Below are 21,386 nucleotides of genomic sequence, written 5' to 3' on the forward strand. Positions count from 1 at the left end.
AGTAATAGGTAACTGGAACAGGAGCTAATGCATACTTACATTCTCTCAGGTCCTCACCTTCCTTTTTTGTCAACTTACAGAATTGGACTAAAATATCTCTAAGGTTTGTTCTGTTAGTTCTGTCAAAGGAGACCAGAATTCCTGCTTATGAAATCCTGCCTGGTTGTTGCCCACCACCATAACTGTATGATCCCACATGCTGGGAAACCTCGGCTACACATTCTCCTTATACTCACCTGGGGCTTCTGCTTGGAATGCCTATTTGGACCGAGTTATAGACGGATCTCTAAAATTCTTTTTACCCTTTTCTCTTGAAACCTAACAGAGTGGTGGTTATGACCAGTGAGCCTCCTATTCCATATTTCCTTTCCCCTGATACTCCAGTCTGCTGAACCTTCTAGGAATGGCAGTTACCTCTGGCCGTGGTCTTTGCACCATTTGTATGGGAGGAAAGAGAATGAACCAGAGAGAGGAAGACTACCAGGGTGGTCCTACTGTTTATCATTAAAGTAATTTAAAGATACACAAGATGCTAGTAGTCTACCTTTTAACCTGAGTGTGGTAACATGGATGCATTCACTTTGTGATAATTCATTGTGTTGTACTACAATTTATGCACTTTCCTGCATGTGTATTAAATAGCAATAAAAAGTTAGAAAAATGAGGCTCATGAGTTCAATTTTGTAATAGAAAAGATTATGATTTACTAATAAGTAGAAAGGAAATTTGTCGGAATAAAATGATTATTTCATCTTTGATGCGTAGCAAAATGGTTGGCTCATAATAAGCCCTCAAAAACATTTACTGAATGAATGAATAAACCATGTAAAAAAAGAATACATGCAGGGAAAACAATTAGAAGTTAATATCAATACAGCAAAATGCTAATAGTGTTGGATTAGGGTGGGGGCATTATGGGTAATTGTTATCTCTACTTTTCTAAGTTTTTAATTTTTTGATTATGTTCCATATTTTTTAATTATATAATTTTGGGACTAAAGAATGGATGATTTTTTTTCAGCATTAATTTTTTAAAAAGTCTCTGAGCAGTCACAGGTGTTAAGCTTATAAATAATGAATATTATCTTATGCCCCTTAGAGCAGAGATATAAATCGCTGTTAGGAAAGAGACTTCGTCCTTGAATACTTCATCGAGCAGATGCTCTTGTTTATCAAGATCAGAAATCCTATTCCAAGTTGGGTATGTGTTCATACCCATTTGCAAGAATGGATGATTTTAATGTCATGGTGGGTTTGCTAATCGCACAAGGTGCTTCTGTGGTGGTAATTTCTCACTCGCTTCTTTCATAGCGACATTTCACACTGCAGTCACCCCACAGGTAGGAAGATCATGAATGCTTTGTCCGGGTCAATGCAGTTTGCTCAGGGTGACTTCCGCTGTTGTCTGGCTGGAGGGTGACCCACTGTTGACTAAAGTCCCTTGACCAGCACAGTGAGACGGGTGACTCTTCTTTCCTTTTATGACAGCAGAACTCTGTTCTATTCTCATTCTTCTTTGCTGGATTCTTGGGGGTCTTGCTACCTTTTTTGGTGCCATTTTTGCTGTTCCTGCTGCCAAGGTCTTGCATGTTTATTTTTTATATTTCTATTTTTGCATTTCTGTTAAAGTTTGACCGTTGATAGCTCCTGGACTACCTGTAGCCAGCCTCTGACTCAGTCCAGAACAAATAGAAGTTCCCCTTTTATCTACATCCTAGAAACTGCATATCATCTCAGTGATTTATTTTTGTCTTCAAGATTACCCTTTTTTTGGTCATTTTAAACTAGATGTTTTTTTGAGGATTGGGAAGGATAGGGTTAGAGAAATTACACATTGATATTCTTTTTTTAAAATTAATTATTTATTTTGGCTGCGCTGGGTCTTAGTTGCGGCATGCGGGATCTAGTTGCGGCATGCGGGATCTTTGTTGCGCCATGCGAACTCTTAGTTGCAGCATGCATGTGACATCTAGTTCCCCAATCAGGGATCGACTTCAGACCCCCCCTGCATTGGGAACATGGAGTTGTACCCACTGGACCACCAGGGAAGTCCCCACATTAATATTCTAGACACACATACCCCTGGAAACTTTTTCTGATGAAGAATAAACAAAGTTTTTATTTCAAGCTCTTTTCGTGTCAACTTCTAATGTTCTCACCTGTGATCACTAAAGAGATTTGTATAATACTTGTGCTAAGTTTCTCTTTTAAATTTTAAAAAATTTTGGAAGTATTTTTGGATTCACTTTAAAAAAATCATTTTAATTGAGGTATGACCCATAATATGCACAAGTCTTAAATGTATACTCAGTAAATTTTGACATATGTTTGTCCCTGTGTAACTACCACCCAGGTCAAGATATAGAATGTTTTTGGTACCCAGAAGCCTCCATGGTACATCCTCCTAGTCAGTACCCCCTCCCAAAGGTAATCTTTTAAAAGTCAGAACTGTTCTATCAACAGAGTTGATTTTGCCTCTTCTTGAACTTCATGTATATGAAAGTGTATGGTGTGTATTCTCTTGTTTCTATTATATTTTCTTTAGCTTATAATCTATGAGAAATAACCATGTTCTCACTATGTAGTATTCCGTTGTATGAATACATACTATTTATTTTTCCATTCCACTGTTGATGGACATTTTGGTTATTTCCAATTAAAATATCTGAAGTGCTCTTTTGAAAAGACAGATTTGGTTTTTATGAACACATAACGCATGGTTTTATTCTCTAATGTTTTGCAGACTATTACTTGGTATACATTTTTATTTTCTCCTCTAATAGGTGTAACATTTTGATCTTCTTAATGAAAATAACTCTACTTGTTTGTCTCTCCTCTCGCACGTCATTTTTTCCCCATACTTCTCCCCATGGTACTTGAACCACTAGTAAAAGAAAGACACTGAAGCAGTGTGTTCACTGGAAAGACAGTATTTTAGAGTTTTTAGGCCTTTGTTGAGAGCGTCTGGTTGTTACTTCCCCCTACGGATGAGCACCAGAGGAATCGCATGACTTACCCGAGAGCAGACAGCCAGTCAGTGATACAGCTGAGACCCATGGGTTGTGAATTCCATTCACAGAGCTCACTTGAATGGGTGTGCCAGGTTGCTCACTTGAATGGGTGGGGAAAGTGCCAAAAGATTTCTCTTTGAAACAAAAATGGAAAGAAATGATTTAATCCTTTCAAAATGTGATTGGGAAATAAGTGTTAAACTACCACCATGTACTGTTTAACCCAGTTAATTCATTCTGAGACATTTGTCCTAAAGAAGTAATCTAAAACACATCTGCAAACCGCAGCCAGCAGATCAAATCAGGCCCACCCCCCATTTTTGTACAGTCAGCAAACCAAGAATGGTTTTAACCTTTTTCAATGGTTTTTAAAAAAAAAATCAAAAGAGTGATATTTTATGACATATGAAAATTATATGAAATTCAGATATCAGTGTTCATAAGTAAAATGTTATCGGAACATAGCCACATTCATTTGTTTATTGCTGCTTTGAAGCTACAGTATCAGAGTTGAGGAGTTGCGACAAAGGCCATATGGCCTGCAGAGCCTAAAATATTTACTGATCTGACCCTTTACAGAAAAAGTTTGCTGACCCTAGATGTAAAAACAGGAAAAGCTATGTGCACGAAAACATTTATTTGAGCATTCTTTAATAATAATAAAAAGCATGAAAATGTCAAACCAAGGGTCTGATTATTTAAATTATAATTTAATAAATTTGTATGTTGTTTGACTATTAAAATTGTAATTCTAAACACTGTATACCAGCATAAAAATTCTTATTACTTGAGAAGTTTAAAAGGAAAAAAATCCTTGATGCCTCATTTGTGTGAACAAATGTAAAGACTAAAAATAATTTGCAGAAACAATCATGGCTATAATGCCATCAATAATTTATAGCTATCAATAATTTTTACAACATTTCTGCAATATTATTTTCTATTTTAATGAGAAATAGTTTCTTATCCATCATCTTCAGAGAATGTGATGTTTTACTTAATATTCTGAATGGTAGTTACAGTAGATGAGCTATCCTTATTCAAGGAATTCTAAAATGGTAGGTTGGGAGGGACCTTAATTTTCTCTGGTTTAGTGCTTACATGTTATAGTTGAGGGATTGATATTGAAGTTAAAAAAATACAATAATTTTTATTCTCTCAAAACTTAAGAATTTGTCAGTAAATGCATTAACTTGAATGTATAAAATGGCAGTATGTAACTATGTTTCAAAAACCATATGCTTTCCCCTCTGAAGTCAAATTCAGCTTAATTTAAATGATCTATTTATTTATTTATGTATATTTATTTTTTTTTTTTGGCTGTGTTGGTTCTTCGTTGCTGTGCGCGGGCTTTCTCTAGCTGCGCGCAGACTTTCTCTAGTTGCCGCGAGCGGGGCCTACTCTTTGTTGCGGCGCGCGGGCTTCTCATTGCAGTGGCTTCTCTTGTTGCGGAGCACAGGCTCTAGGCGCACGGGCTTCAGTAGTTGTGGCATGCAGGCTTCAGTAGTTGTGCCTCGTGGGCTCTAGAGCGCAGGCTCAGTAGTTGTGGCACACGGACTTAGTTGCTCCGTGGCATGTGGGATCTTCCCGGACCAGAGCTCAAACCTGTGTCCACTGCATTGGCAGGCGGATTCTTAACCACTGCGCCACCAGGGAAGTCCCTAAATGATCAATTTAAATGCACAATCTGATCCCACCCCACTGTCTCATACCTATTTCCTAGTCCTCTTGTATGTAAATACCAGATTCTAACAAGACTGATTTATTCTTTTTCCAATGACTGCCAAGTGTACCTTGTATATCCTTCTATTCTTTAGCATTCATGGTCCCTGACTCTCACTTGGTGCTTAGCCAAAGTTGCTTTGTTCTGTTAAGCGGGTATATTAATTTTCTATTGCTGCTGTGACAAAGTACCACAGACTTAGTGATTTAAAGCAGCACAAATTTATCATCTTGCAGTTCTGGAGGTCAGAAGTCTAAAATGCGTCTTCCTGCACTAAAATCAATGTATCCACAATGCTGCATTCCTTCTGGAGGCTGCAGGGGAGAACCCCTTTCCTTGGCCAGCTGCTGGAGGCCACCTGCATTCCGTGCCTTGTGGTCCCTTCATCTTCAAAGCCAACAGCGTGGTATCTCCATGTCTCTCTTTCTCTGACTCTGTGGTTTTCCTGCCTCCTTCCTATAAAGGCCCTGTAATTACATTGGGCTCTTTTGGATAATCTCCCAATCTCAAGATCCTTAATTACATCTGAAAAGTCTCTTTAGCTATGTAAAGTAACATATTCACAGATTTCAGAGATTAGGGTGTGGGCATTTTTGGAGGACAGTTATTCTGCCTACCACGGTGTGTGTGAGTTTTAATTTTTTTCTCTTTGCAGTAGTAATAATATATGCTTATGGTAGACCATTTAGAAAATGTAATTAAACAAAACAAAGAAAAAGCCCAATCACCCAAAGGGATTTACTTAAGCATTTTGATAAACTGATCTCCCCCTTTATGTTTTATTTGATTCTTGAATGAAATCTCTTGATAAACTTGATAGATTTTCCCTCTTACTTCTACCCATCAATAATTCTCAGACTATTTCTTATTTAACAATTCAAATCAATTCATGCAGTTCATTTCCTTTCAGCCTTTGAAATGGAACCCTGCATACTAATGACTCCCATGCACTTGTTGAGAAAGAACTTTCCTGGAATGCAGGCTGTCCACTGCAGTGATGTGATATCCAGGAAGCCTGCCATCTCTGAGTCACCTCACAGAGGGGCTCAGAAAAATGTGAGGAAAGCAAGTATCTGGAAAATGAGAAGTGGATGTACCATTTCTTTTATAGAAAGAGACAATTTTCTACTAAACATTTAGAAATATTGTGTATATACTACACTTGTTCTAAAATTTATTTTCATATCTTTTGTGATGATACATGTCTCCTATTTTTAGAGGTTTGTTGGACATGATGCTTTTAGATGATACTTCCTACAACACTCAACTACAGAACTGTATTCATTAGGGTTTGGAGGGGAAAAAAAACAAAGAGTCATTTGGGACATTATCCAATGGAGTTTTAGTTTAAAGGAGCAAGGTTTAAATCTTTTCACCATTTAGGTGTCCTGAGGATAGAATAATCTATAGACAGTAGAACTCATGGTTGGTACAGTCCAGAAGGGATTTTGTTTTATCAATACATCAGTACTTCTATATTGTGTTCACCTCCCTCCCTCCCAATCTCTCTCTCTGTCTCTCTTTCCCTCCCTCCCTTTTTTTAAAAAATGTTTATTTATTTATTTATCTATCTATTTATTTGGTTGCACCAGGTCTTAGTTGCAGCAGGTGGGCTCCTTAGTTGTAGCATATGAGCTCTTAGTTGCAGCATGCATGTGGGATCTAGTTTCCTGACCAGGGATTGAACCCCGGCCCCCTGCATTGGGAGTGCGGAGTCTTAACCACTGTGCCACCAGGGAAGTCCCCTTCCTTCCTTTTTAAACTCATGATAGCTATAAATAATTTGATATAGTACACTTGTTTAATATCTTATTTAAAAATAATTAGGGGAGTATGTTGCTTTTTCATTTTTCCAAGTTGAAGTTGGAAGCTTATTTTAGTTTGCAAGTTCTTACTCTTTTCTTCCAGTTTGACTGAGATATAATTGACATACAGCAGTAAATTTAAGGCATACAGCGTAATGATTTGACTTACATACATCATGAAATGGTGACCACAGTAAGTTTAGTGAACCTCCATCATCTCATATAGATACAAAATTAGAGAAGTAGAAAAAAAATTTTTTTCCTTGTGATGAGAACTCAAGATTTACTCTCTTAACACCTTTGTTATATAACAGACAACAGTGTTAATTATATTGATCATGTTGTACATTACATTCCTAGTACTTACTTATCTTATAACTGGAAGTTTGTACCTTTTGACCACCTTCATCCAATTCCCCTCTTCTCTCCTCCCCCACCTCTGGTAACCACAAATCCAATTTCTTTTCTGTGAGTTTGTTTGTTTATTTTGGAAGTATAATTGACCTACCACCCTATGTTAGTTCCTGTTACACAACATAGTGATTCGATATTTCTATACATTTCAAAATTCTTTTAAGAAAAGTTACCAGGTTGCTCAAAGTGCTGCAACAGCGGACCATCATATAAGGCTTGGTGCCCAAACCTGAGGAACTCTCAACTGAATAGCATCTCTTGAGCATTTGAACCTAGTGTAGGTCATTGCAGGCTTTCAGAGGGCTGGCCTAAGAAACTCATGCTCACTCTGCATTTAGCCCCTTTCCCATATGATACACATCAGGGAGAGCAAGGAATGAAGGGACGGGGGGTGGTGAGGAATAGCAGTAGCTAAAGTAATGGCAGTTTCACCTGTTCCCCAACCCTCATTCCCACAGGGCATCATGAAAAGGGCCAGGTGACCCGTACACACATAGTGGGTTGCATTAAAGGACAGGAACTTGGAGCTTAGGGAACTTAAATCTTTTATAAAGAACAATTATTAACAATAAGATATTGTTAATATATTTTATACAGTACTTTTTTTTTTTTTTTTTTTGCTGTTATTATACTGTACGTTTGCTCTGGAGGGAGACACTATCTCATCCAAAGCTGTTCACTATACAGACAATCTTGAAAAGATAATCCAGAACACAGACTTTCAGTGTCTTGGCTTTTAAGATATACGAAAATATGAGAGACCAATGGAGAATTGTCTACCAACACTATTTTGTCTATATATATCAATATATATTTATTATCTGTCTTCCCCAAAGAGTATTAAGCTCCATGTGAGTAGAGTTTTTTGTCTGTTTTGTTCAATTCTCTATCTGCAGTGCCTAGAACAGTGCCTGGCATACAGCAGATGCTCAATAAGTATTTGTTGGATAAACTAATGAATGGATGAGTATGAATTATTTAATCAATTTCCTAATGATGGGAATGAGGAGAAAAAATAACCTTGGTATGTGTATTTCTATTAATATACTGACTGGTGTTTAGATATTACCTTTATGTTGTGAAAGTAAATTTCCATTTTAACACTGATCTTTATTAAAGCCACCTGATTTGATAATATACACATTTAAAGAAAAGCCATGGAAAAGGAGATTTTTTTACCGAAACATGCTATAGGTTTTATTGCGGTTGGGGGCTTTTGAAACAAAGACGTGTGTAGGCACATATCAGTAATAACAGTGAATGCACAGCATATTGAGTTATGATATACCACATGGATTTAATTAAAATGTCAGCTGCATTTTTTTTTACTGTGAGTCTAAGTGGTTAGATTCAATTTTGTTAATTGCAATATTTGGCTACAAATTTTCCATTTGTCCCTTGGGTTTATGTAATTCTCCCAATTGTATCAAAAATGAGAATATTCATCTCTTTGAATATTCATAGGTTGTATTAAGTTATGGTGCAATGTTGGGCTGTGTTACAGTTTAAGAAAGAGTGGGGTGGGAGATTAGTTCTGCCACTAATGAACTTTATAACCTTGAACAAGTCCCTGAATGTCTGTACCACATTTTCCATTGTACTTTGAAGATCAGAATAGTTGCTTTATAATGTTCCAATTCTAGATCTTTTTCCATTTTGGATACTCACACAACTGTCTTTTATTGTGATTCTGTTTTCAGGTGATGTCCTTGTTGCCGTGAACGATGTAGATGTGACCTCTGAGAACATAGAGAGAGTTCTATCTTGCATTCCTGGACCTATGCAGGTGTGGACATTCTTTTTCTGTGTTTTATGATGAATTACATGAAATAAGTTTTTGTGCTATCTTTTTATGAAATTCTGAAAATAGTCATGTATAATGGGCGAGTTATACTTAACATGCTAGGATATTTCTAAAATTTTAGCTCTTAGAGATTGTTCCAAAAAGAGAGAAATATCTACAAGAACAATAATAACATACATAATGACCAACTTGCCATTATAAGTACCATACCTGCTGATGAAAATCCAATTCCTAGAAAAGCCATTTAAAATAGTCATGGAATTTTCTATGTTCTCACTTAGTAAAATCATAATTGCTATAAATTTTTTTATTGTGGTTTTGTTTATTTTAAATGCTATACTATTTTCTTGATTTTTTTTCTTTTTTGTTATCTAGTTTAGCCTTACTCCTGAGCTTTTAGCTTAATGAATTATTTTTCATTCCTTGTAGGTAAAAATAAATCTCTTTCATAATAAGTTATTTTGATTCTCTAAGCATTGACATTTTGTATTACAGATGACATTTTTATGTCATTAGATGTATTTTTTCTTTTTTAGTTTTGTTTTTTTAAATTTAATTTTTTTTTTACACAGCAGGTTCTTATTAGTCATCAGTTTTATACACATCAGTATATACATGTCAATCCCAATCTCCCAATTCATCACACCACCACCACCACCCCCTGCCACTTTCCCCCCTCAGTTTCCATACGTTTGTTCTCTACATCTGTGTCTCAACTTCTGCCCTGCAAACCGGTTCATCTGTACCATTTTTCTAGGTTTCACATACATGCGTTAGTATACGATATTTGTTTTTCTCTTTCTGACTTACTTCACTCTGTATGACAGTCTCTAGATCCATCCTCGGTTAGATGTATTTTTAAAATGCTATACCTCCTGTTTAAGAATGTTCTGCTCTTGTTATCATCAGGAATTGGCTTTCTCTCTTTCGAGGGGTAGGGACGGTGATATGTTTTAGACAGGTTAGAGACTCCATCAGGCAGTGAGAGGATGAAGCAAGTTTCAGATTGATCAGGATGAAGAACAGAATGCCTGATAAATCAGAATCATATCTGCATCTGATTTGAGATTCTGAAATAATAGGACCCATTATGAGATTTCTTGTTTTCTAAGAAAAAAGACTCCTGTTATGTTTACTTCCTTCTCTTAACACACACACACACACACACACACACACACACACACACACACAAACACACACACACACAGATGCTCTGTAACTTTAGCTATCTTCAGAAATGCAAAATGAAAGTGCTAGAATAACTGTGGTAGCCAGTGACTAGCAATGTCTAGGAGTGGATAGAGAGATGGGGATGGAGGTGGGGTGCTGTGTGAAATAATAGCAATCAGGCGGACATAGTGCTTCAGTAGGGTGTGCTGGTATCCCCTTTAGTTGCTAGATGAGGGGAGGAACAGGGATGGGCCAAGGTACTAGGGCACCTTAAGGGGTCCAGACAGCAGCTGTTTGCCAGTCAGTAATGAAGAATCACAGTATTTTAATGACTGAAACAGTGTCACCCAAGTAAACTGGCTGCGTATCAGCCCCAAGTGAGGGCTCCTCCTTTCTTGCCTATGTCAGTGGCAGGTGTCCTGTCAGTACTACCAAAGTTCAACCACATCTGTTCTGTCCTCAAAAAAAGAATTATGTTTCCAGTGGAGTCACATTATACTTATATTTAATTAACATTTGTAAATTCAGCTATGCACCCTTGGCAGAAAAAGAAGAAAAAGAAATAATGATTTAAATATTTTTGGACCAATTTCATCCACCATTTCCATGTCCTCATTAAGCGTGAAATAGCAGTGTATCTGCTGTCTGCCTGGTTTGCCTTACAACTGCATTAAATGTGGTTCTGTGCTTAAACACACACACACACACACACACACACACACACACAAATATATGTATTTGTATATATATTTATGTTTATTTTATATATTTTTTTAACAACATGGCTCTTAAGTGCCAATTCTTACATCTTGTGCAGAAATGAGGAAACAGCAATTTGTTTTAAAGACAGAAGAAAAACTGTTGTGAGTTGGAATTAGCCTATTGAGAGAGTATGTTGTACTCCAGCACGGCCTTGCCTTCCTACTGCAATTTCAAGGGGATTTTGACTATATACAACCTGAGAATTGGGAAGGGAACTAGTGTTTGTATGTGCCATCAAGTGTGTCAGTGCTTTGCTAATAGCATTCCCTTTGATAATTTCATTTGTTCCCCATAACAGTCTGTAAGAATCTGATCATTTGTATTCCTGTTTTATACATGAGAAAAAAAAATCTGAGAGAGAGTTAATGATTTGTCCAAGGGTGCAGAATTAATAACTCAGAGCTAGAACTGAAACTGACTCCAGAGCGTGATACTCCCATTTCACACACAACCTGGGTGGATCTTTGTGTCTGCATCCCCTTGTTCTTGTTGGGCCAGAACTAACTGCAGTGGACTTGTCTCAGAAAAAGCTGTTCTACCTGGTTTGTGTCTATGGCATTTGAAACCCTTATGCAAGCAATAAGGGGAGAGGAATGCTGGTTTATAAAGAATACCTTAGCAGACTTAACATTTAAATTTGGAAATAGCCAACAGTAACATTTTAAACTTAGAGTATAAAAATAGCCTGAAAGCCTTCTTGTCATCCAACAGAAGATGCCCTGGAGGAGAGTATAATGTGGTAGAAAGGTCACTGAGGAGAAGGAGGGCAGATCTCTATTTTAAACCTCGCTCTGAGCAAGTTTCCAAACTCTTCTGGGTTTCAGTTTCCTCATTTATAATCAGAGGGGATTTGAGAGAATAAATCTCTGAGCCCCATTCCAACTCTACAGTTCTGTGTTTGAATTTTAAATAAGTTCTGTTATAAATAGTTTCAGAACACCAGGATGAAATCCAGAGGCAAAGCCTATATACTACATGAGGCACAAAGAGCCCAAATCATTTCTTTTGAAGCCAGGTTTTAAGATTCTGCAAAACAATCATCTTAGATTCTTCAAAAATGTTAATGTCATGAAAGAAAAAAAGGCTGGACAACTGTTTTAGACTAAGACAGACTGAACTAACATACAACCAAATGCAGTGACTAATCCTTTATTGATCCTGTAGTGCACTTAGGAACAGCTGTATTGGGATAGTTGGGGAAATTTGAATACAGCCTTTACTAGAGAATAGTATTGTGTTTAATATTAAAATTCTTAAGTATCATAATTGTATTTGGTTTTGTATCCTTAGGAGACATGGACTAAAGTACTTAGCAATGAAGCATTAAAATAGCTGCAAATAATTCTCAGGTAGTTCAGGCAAAAATTTTTTTTAAATAGAGAGAGAGGGTGAGGATGGAAGGAGAGGGGAGTCACACAAGCGAGAAGAGTGGGAGGAAGCAAATGTGGCAAAATGTTAAAAATTGCTGAAACTGCGTGAGAAATATATGCATAATCGTACACACCTTGCAACTTTCCGTAGGTTTAACATTTTTTGAATAAGAAGTTGTGGGTTTAAAAAAAAATGTTTTAAAAATTCAAAATGACAAGAACAAAGGTGCAAGTACTTTTCTAATTACTGACTTTTGTGACCTTGACCTGTTGTCACAGCTCTGTTCACTCATTTATTCAACAAGCACATAATGATGCAGTTATGCCATCCCCTCCCCTGGCTTGATCAAGAAACTTGGGTCCAAACATTGCAGTTGACCGGGATTGATTGCATTAAGCCCTGGGCCATCACCGTGTTTCCTGGAACTTTGGAGGAAACCAACTCCTTTTCTGGGAGATCAGCCTGCAGAACATTCATCTTATACTCTCAGCTTTCAAGTACTTCTTAGGCCTAAGAGAGAGGAGAAAAGGCTTCTTAAAGGAGATGACATTTGAGTAGCATATTTTAACTTTTATTATTTCTTTGTTCCACAAAAAGTGGTGCTCATATATATTGTGGAAAGATTAGGAAATAGGCAAATTTTTAAAAAAAGTATTTGTAAGTGTTTTTTTTATTCTCAGAACCCAGAAGTCACCAGCTATGTCAGTGTTTTAAAGAAGAAGACTGATGTGATCAGATTTGCATTTAGGAATGTATCCCTCTGGGTGGGACTGGAGGTTGGGAAACCAGGTGGTCAGCTTTCCAGTAGTTCAGAAGAGAAGGGGTGAAGGCCAGAAGAGAAGAGCAAAGGCCTTGCTGTGGATATGGAGGAAAAGGAGTAGATTAGATTTTAAAGTATGGGAAGTAAAGAGGACAGTACTTCCTGCAGGAGAGAGCGGAGTCCAAGATGCCTTCCAAGTTTTGTCTTGAGTAATCTTGTGAGATCACCCGGAAGAGGAGGATGGAAGAGAGAGAATTTGCTGAGCCACGTAGACTCAATTCCTTCAGAGTTTTGACTAAGGAATATTCAGAGCATCTGCCAGAAAGGAGAAAAGATCAGACACATGGAGAGCAACGCAGAAGTTGTGAGAGAGAGTGCAGACCATGGGGCAGAAGTGAGAGTGTGGTCTGGCTCTGGAGCTGCTTCAGATTCTGACAGCCTCCCCGGGTCCCATGTGTGAAGAGGATGGCATGGTAGCTAATGGGGAAAAAGGGTCGGTTGGTTGGTTTGTCAGAGGCTGAAGAGACATTGCTTGTCTTGTGGGGTGGGTTGGAGGTGGGAGTAGAGAGAGGATATAATTAAAGCAACAAGATTTTGGAAGTGGTGAGTTATAGAGAGCATATCCTTGGACCTGAGGCAAGACATATCAGCTCCTGAACTGAGGGGCCGGGGTGGGGGTGGGGGACCGAGGAAAGAAAGGATGGGAAAATATACAAGTAAGAAAACCTTTTGAGGGAGACAGGAGATGATAAAACTTGTCACCAGTTAATGTCCATGGAGGAACAACAGAAAACACTTTTTATAAGAAGCCTCATATAAACCCAACAGAAAAACCCTCTTTATAAGAGCCTTCATATGAACTCTTATAAAAACCTTTTTTTATAAGAAGCTATAAACTATCTTATATCAGATGCTTCTTAATAAAAGTGTTTTCCTGTAAAACGCATAGTATCCTTAATATTTACATATATCAACCCCTTTTTAAAAATGGCACTTAACTCTTAATTTGGTTGTCTGTCTTACCCATTTATCATTTTATCAAGACAACCAGATTTCCTGACATTTATAGCTACTTAACATGTAAGCATTTCAGAATGTCTTGTTAAAGTGTAGTTATCTTTGCATTATGGAGCCAACTTTACTTAAATCAGAAGAATGGTGGGTAAGATAGTTCCTTAAAGAATGTTAATGGATAGTTCTGTAGTTTGTGTATTTGTTTGAGTTTTTGTCATGCTGAGGGGAAAAGGTTCTTGCCCCACAGAAAAGAAGTTCTGATGTTTGCCAAGTGTAGCATTAAAGTTAGTTTTCAAGTGTGTCGTTCTTCACCAAGCATAGCAAACCACTCTTAAATTTTAGGTTGCCGTTGCTGCCTAAAGTAAAATTGGTAAATTTTTATTTTAAGTCTACCAACTCATTTCCTTTTGTCATTCTTGGTGAGTCATACCCTATCTTTTGACCTCTCCACCCACAAGAATCTCAACTGGAGAAGGTGCCCTCCCTTCTGTCTCTTCGGACACATATTTCTTTCTCTGAGGACCACTGGGGCGCACAGCTCTCACAGACGTTCCAGCCGACGCAGCCCGCCTCTGTGACACCTGCTCCCCTAGGATGTCGCTCATCTCCTGCTTCCTACAGTCAGATTTCTCACCCTCCACTCCATTCATATACCTAGTTCCTCCCCAAAGCCCAGTGCTGGGGACAATCTTCAAAGCTCCCCTCTATATTGGTACAAAGTCTGCACTCGGGATTTCCCCCAATTTGAAAGATTTCTCACATTCCCAAGGAACACCGTCAAAGACTCCCATATATTTTCTTTTGGACGCTCCTAAATCCTCCTTCTCAAATGAAAGAACCCCCTGAGCTCCAAGCCATTTTTACTTCATTGGATCCTTGTTCAAGGATTTAATATGTTTATGCTTATGCTTATATTTTTACTTATGTATACATATATTGAGCATTACCCACTAGAACAGATGCCATTCTCAGAACATAGTCTTTCAGGCCATATAATGCTTCCATGTTGCTTGTTTGGGTCAAAACCTCACACCAAATATTCTTTTTCACATATTTCTAAGATTATGTTGGAAACAGTGTCTCTTCATCTCTCCTCACCTTATCCTTATATTAATTTTCCTCAGATAACTCTTGATTGTTCTCATATAGGATCTCTAACTTTTTATGTTTTTGTTTAGCTTACTTAATATTTTCCCCCCAAATATACTAGTGTTCTATTAGCCTTTTTAGATACAGTGTTCTAATAATACCAAGGGCCCATTTTTCAACATCAAGTTTACAGAAAACATTAAAAATTAGTAAAGGTTGATCTTTTCCATTTGGAATATTAAATGTTTTGTAAAGAAACATGATCGTTTGGCCTCAGAAAAATTTCATGAGGAACTTCTCCCTTCCTACTCTCTAGTCATGACCTGGTTCATCTTAGCTCTGAATATATATATATTGATGAATTTAGACCTCATGTCTCTTTTCTACTTGTTAATAAAATAAAATCTGAAACTTATTTTTTAAAATTATTTATTTATCTGGCCACGCCAGGTCTTAGTTGCAGCACGCAGGATCTTTAGTTGCGACGTGTGGAATCTTTACTTGATATGCCGAATCTTTAGTTGATATGCGGGATCTTCTAGTTTCAGCATGCAGGCTCTTAGTTGCTGCATGTGGGATCTAGTTCCCTGACCAGGGATTGAACCTGGGCCTCCTGCATTGGGAGCATGAATTCTTAACCGCTGGACCACCAGGGAAGTCCGAGAAACTTATTTTAGAAAATATGTTTATTTAACTAAATTCACTTAGGTAGACAAAGATAACTTAGTGCCTCTGAAGCGCCAGACAGCTACATATAAGCAAAATTGAATACAACCATAAATAGTCACTCTTTGCCAACCAAAAAAAGTATATCTAGATATTTCTTCATTTGAAAGCTTTTATTCATCAGGATAGATTTATTTTACAGTATAATACTAACAATAGTTAGATGGGCTGATGGGATTATGAATGAATTTTAAAGAATAATATCCTTAACATTTTTGATAAATATGTATGGCTCATTTTTTAAAGGAGTGATAGTAGTAATATATTCATATTTATCATATAGTTAAAGTTGGCCTTGAAAATAGTACCTCTTTTAATAAATTATTAAAAATAGGTATTGTTTATTATTGTCTTCATAATAATTTTTAAATGTTTCCTCTCAAAATGCAACTTACTGCATACAAACAATTTTATCTTCTTTTAAATATTGACATTTCCTTTTTCCCCCAGTTTTTTGAGGTATGATTGACAAATAAAAATCATATATGTTTAGGTTGTACAGTGTGATGATTTAATATCCTATATTGACCAGACTTCTTTATTCTTGATCAAGCATGAATTTATTTTTTGACTTTTAAAATTTAATCTAATTAAAGGAGTCATTGCACTTTAATGTCTAAATTTAAAATTTTATAGGTTGTTACAGTTAGAATGTCCTGTCTTACTTATCTGTATTCTGATAAGACTTTAAACATTAGGAACATTTTGTGCCTATATAGCTTGTGATGATGTCCTTGCTACACAAAATTAACTATATTTAGTGAAAAGTTCTTTTAGTCAAGATACACACTGGTGCTTCTTTGAAGTAAGCAAGTTATCTTTGGCCAGCTGGCATCTAGACACATATCTCCTTTTTCAAGGAAAGTTAATTGAGAAGTGGAAGCTACCTTTCAACAACTGGAAAATGGCCACATTCTGGACTCTTACCAATCTTGTTTGACATCAGGCCATGAAATTAAAACTATCTTGACAAAACTGATAGATAGTCTTCTTGGGGTCATGGTTCAAGATCTGGCATGTTGATGGTTTTTACTGTCCTTAGCCTTTATTTTAAAAGACCACAAAGAGTGTCTAAGAGAAGAATATTTGAATATCACCTCACTTGAAAGGAGAGCTAATTCTGGTTATAAGAGGTTGCTTTTAATCCTGAATCTCTTCCTTTTACCTTCCCCAGATGAGTCAGTGCTATTACCATTCTTAATGTAATGTTACTCTCTATTACGCTATTAGATCATACTAATTTTTGTTTTTCCATGGCATTTCTTGTATTTGTTGTCAGTACTTGGAATAAAATGATTAAGTTTAAACTAATGAACTTATATATAGAGAATTATATATTCTTAATAAATATTTGTAATAACATGTGCCAGATACTGTCCTAGGACCTGGAGATACAAATATAAATAGAATACACAGTCCCAGCCATCAAGGAGCCCATACTCTAGAATGATTTTTATGCATACTGTGCATACCTGAGTGAATGTGCATGTACAGATCCTTTGTGAAAACCACAGCTGATTTTCCCTTGTTGAAAAATCAACACATTTTAATTTTTTAAAGGTGAAACTGACATTCGAAAATGCATATGCTGTGAAAAAGCAAACAACTCAACCAAGACAGAAAAAGGCGCAGTCAAACACAAGTGATTTAATCAAACTTCCATGGGGGGACGAGGACAAAGATACCCAGCAGAATATTCTAAACACTCCTCACATCGTTATGTATCTCACACTACAGCTCGACTCGGAAACATCAAAGGAAGAGGTGAGTGTCTTCTCAAAAGTGCAAAGGAAAAAAGTAAGGACCTTTTTATAGTCTTCCAAATGATTCTCAGTCATTCTGTGTCTTAGGTTTTTGGTATGTCTCTTACACACAGCAGTCTTCAAATTGACAAGCTCAGTGGGTCCATTTATAGAGATTACTGAAATATTTGAATTTGTTTCTTCTACCTTCTTTAAAAATTTCTATTTGAATTGCTTTTTCCATGATATTTTTTAAACTAAACTTGGTTGCTTGTATCATTATTATTCTTGCTGTATATTCTTATTTCTATTTTCTTGTGATTACTCTAAAAATTTTATATTTCTCTTAACAGATTCTAAAGTTAAATAATATCTTAACCCCTTTTCAAAATAATTCAAGACCCTTAGTACACCTTAACTCCAATTTTCCCCTCTTCACCTACATGCTATTGTCGTCAATCTTTCAGTGCTATCATTTTTTTAAATTCCACAAGTTGGGCATAATTATACTATTAGTACTACTACTTATTATTATCATATTTTATACATTATAAAATATATAAACTATATATGATAAAATGCATATTTTGTACGTCGTATTTTGTACAGATGAGTCATCTTTAAATTTACATATATGCTTGCCATTTCCTTTATTCACTATTCTTAAATCTCAGGCTGACCTTATTTGATCATTTTTCTTCTTCCTAAAACATATACTTTAGGCATCTCTTTTTAATGAAAATCTGTTGGTGATAATTTCTTTTTGTTGTTATTTATTTGATGATGTCTTTTTCACCTCTTCTTGAAAGGTAGCTTTATAATTATACATTGTGAGAATAGGCCAGTCGCTATAACAAACAATCCTAATGTCTCAGTGGCTTAAAATAGTAAAAATTTATTTCTCATTTCAATGTACATGTTCCTGGTCAAATGGCTCAATGATTTGAGCCCTTCATCCAGTGGTTCCATTATTCCCAAGCACTTCAGAGTCCTCTCTTGGATCTTTTCCATCTAGTTGGCCAATAAGAGAAGAGAGAAAGCATGCAATATCACATGGGACATTTCAGAGGCCTAGCTTAAAAGTAGGAACATCACTTCTGCTCATGTTCCAATGCCTAGAACTAGTTATATAGTCTCTCCCAGTGCAAGAAGGTGAGAAATATAGTCTTCCTGTGTGGCCAGGAAGAAGATGAAGTCAACACATAGCATTACTTATGCCAACTAGGTAGAAAGTTATTTTCTCTAATCTGTTCGAAGATAGTATTTCTTTGTCTTCTGACTTATGATTGCTGTTAATAAGTCTACAGTTGGTCATTTCTTTTAAGGAATCTGTCTTTTATTTTCTTTGTTCAGTTTCTTGCTTCTGGTATGTTCAAACTATTTTTTAACCTCTCCATAGTGTTTTTTTTGTTTGTTTGCTTAAACATTCCTATTTTTATTTTTAGAAGTTCCTGAAAAGTTTTTAACTAATCTACATGCAAATCTGCCATGCTGTTCCTAGTAGTCTTTTGTTGTTTCCTTGTCTTAGTGATTCTATATATTATTTCTCTAAGCATCTCATACGTAGCTCTTCTTCATTCTATATCTTCCCATTCCAATATCTCTAAGTGCTAATGGGGACTCTGACTTGTTGTGGCTTACCTTGTTATTTCCTTGGGTATCATTGACTACACTTACTGCTTGATTTTATCTTTGGGAGTCCTGTGGTTCTAAATGGGAAATGCCTTCCTTCAAAGAGAATTTGCTTCTTCTGCTTCTATCACTGACATGGAGCACTTAAGCCTCACTAAAGGGTCTAGGTTTAATGCAGTGGTCCTAGGCCCAGCTCACCTACCTAGCCACTGGCCCAATGCTCAGTGTCCTGACTGAAGACACTGTAGGTATCAGCCCTCAAGACAACCTGCCTCTGTCCTTCTGCCCACTACTCACCACTCCCAGCTGAGGCCCCAGCTTGCTTTGCTGTGCTGGGGAAGGGGGTTGGAAAGGTATGGAGAAGATGTCATTGGAAGGTATGGAGAAGATATCATTGGAAACCTCTCTACTTGTTATATATCCAGCAGTTTAACAAGTATGTTTTGGCCATGAATCCAGTTGCTTTACAGCACAAGGGTCTCAGAGCATCTAGTTTACCATAATGCTTTGAGCAGAAGCGAGATCTAAAAAGTTTTTACCTAGTTTACATTTCTTTCCTTTTGAAATCCTTGCAGCCTATACTCTCAATGCCAAACCCATTTTATCCAAAGGGTGTATTTCCTTGTGTTGTTTCTTCATATGTCAAAATTTAGCCAATAATTGAACTGGAAAGGAAGGGATTTACTTCTACATATTTTTATAATTTTCTGTGTTCTGAAAAATACATGGAGACCTAGAGTTGATAATTCTAATTTCTTGCACGTTTTACTAGTCCTTTGTATCTTTAGAACAATAAGAAATTTAACCATGTATTAAATAGAACACACAACATATTTCTGGGATGGTAGCATCCTGAATCTTTCAAGGTCATCTTGGAGTAGGATAGTGCTGAGGCCTTTTGTTATCCTTGCCTTTCTTTCCATGGGAAAATGTGTAGATATTTCTTTAGTGAACAGGTTTCTGTCTGTGACAGCCCTGTATCAACACTGTAATTAGGAGAGGCTTTTTATTCTTACTGAACAGAGTGGAAACTGCTGCAAATGCATGCTACTAACGAGTGCTTTAAAATACAGCTAATTAAATTGGTTAGGAACTGTAGAGCTTGCCAGGTCTTGAATTGTGAGGCTTTCTGGTCTGGTCACAGCAGAGGTTGGAATAGAGACTTTCTCAAATGACCTTTGTATTCTGGTATTACTTATTTTACAATTAAATGTCATAGGGTCATTTTGTTTTCATGTGAGTTACATATTTAATAACAGCTTGTTTTCTTCAAGTTACAAGATTTGGACATTTTTAAAAAAATGAATCAAAGACTATATAGTTATTTGTTTAAAGTGGTGTTTGGTATTTGGCTAAATACAGTAAGTTTATTTACCAGTTAAGGTTTAAATTTATTAAGTAGACATAACAGAAGATCTTCACTGGTGTTTGAGTTAATTTCTAGAGATAAAATGTTTTATAATATTTTTACATTATTACAGAGATTTTGAGTTGTTAGGCAGACTGTATTCGGCCACATAATTCCATAGCAATTTTCATATACTGAATGTGCTTAATAAGTATAAAAAACAGATGTGTCCAGTTTGTCATTATTTATATTTTATCCTAATGTAAAAGTTGCGAAGGCATGGACTCCAAGTCACATAAGTATTTCGTATAAAGAGAGACCAAAGCAAAGTGTAGAATGCTCTTTAGAGAGAGAACCAAAGAAAAGATACAGTATTTTAAGAGTTTGGGCTTTCAATAATGGTTATGTTAATATTTATGAATATTGTTATTAAGTAGCATAACTGGAAATTACTCTGAATTCTCTATGGTTTCTATCTAGAAATTTTAATTTTGCCTGCTTTTAATTTGTCTTGTGAGAAAAATAGCATGTTGCTTTAAGTAATAGCAAAAAAGTGAGGCAGAGAATGATTCAGTCCGTCATGTAAAAGTACTAGCAATGCACATCTTGATTTTGCAATTTATAAAAATGAATTTTTTTAAAAACTGTGTGTTTCCTGGGAATATGCTCTTCTTGAAAATAGAAAACTATTAAGCATTTTGTGAAAAATCTTATGGATTTAGTATTTTCCGTAATTTAAAATGTCTCTCTTTTAAAGTTTGAATACAGATTAATTTGTGGTGGGCAAACGATTTCAAATTTAAACAGAAGATTTTATAATATCATAATACTTCTTTCTTCCTATCTGCATGACTTTAATTTAATTTTGTATTCTCACTCTGTAAGTTTAATTGCAGTCTTGTCTTGTGTTTAAATAAAGATTTAATGGTGTCACCAAAGATGAAGCTTATCTTAAAGACTCCTAAAATTTACATTTGGTGTCTGTGTGCATATGCAACCACAGGAGATAAGAATA

At 36.3% G+C, this 21,386-nt stretch overlaps 1 protein-coding gene across 1 annotated transcript in view; it reads left to right on the forward strand.

The window, feature by feature from the left end:
* Positions 1-21,386, forward strand: part of INTU (inturned planar cell polarity protein) — a 71,819-nt gene that overhangs the window by 15,506 nt on the left and 34,927 nt on the right. Inside the window, exons 3-4 of the mRNA XM_060147435.1 lie at positions 8,654-8,739; positions 17,210-17,413. Of these exons, the coding sequence (XP_060003418.1) occupies positions 8,654-8,739; positions 17,210-17,413 (290 nt within the window). The remainder of the gene's footprint in view (positions 1-8,653; positions 8,740-17,209; positions 17,414-21,386) is intronic.

This window comes from Lagenorhynchus albirostris, chromosome 4 (assembly GCF_949774975.1).
Source record: "Lagenorhynchus albirostris chromosome 4, mLagAlb1.1, whole genome shotgun sequence".
Classification (NCBI taxonomy): Eukaryota; Metazoa; Chordata; class Mammalia; order Artiodactyla; family Delphinidae; genus Lagenorhynchus; species Lagenorhynchus albirostris.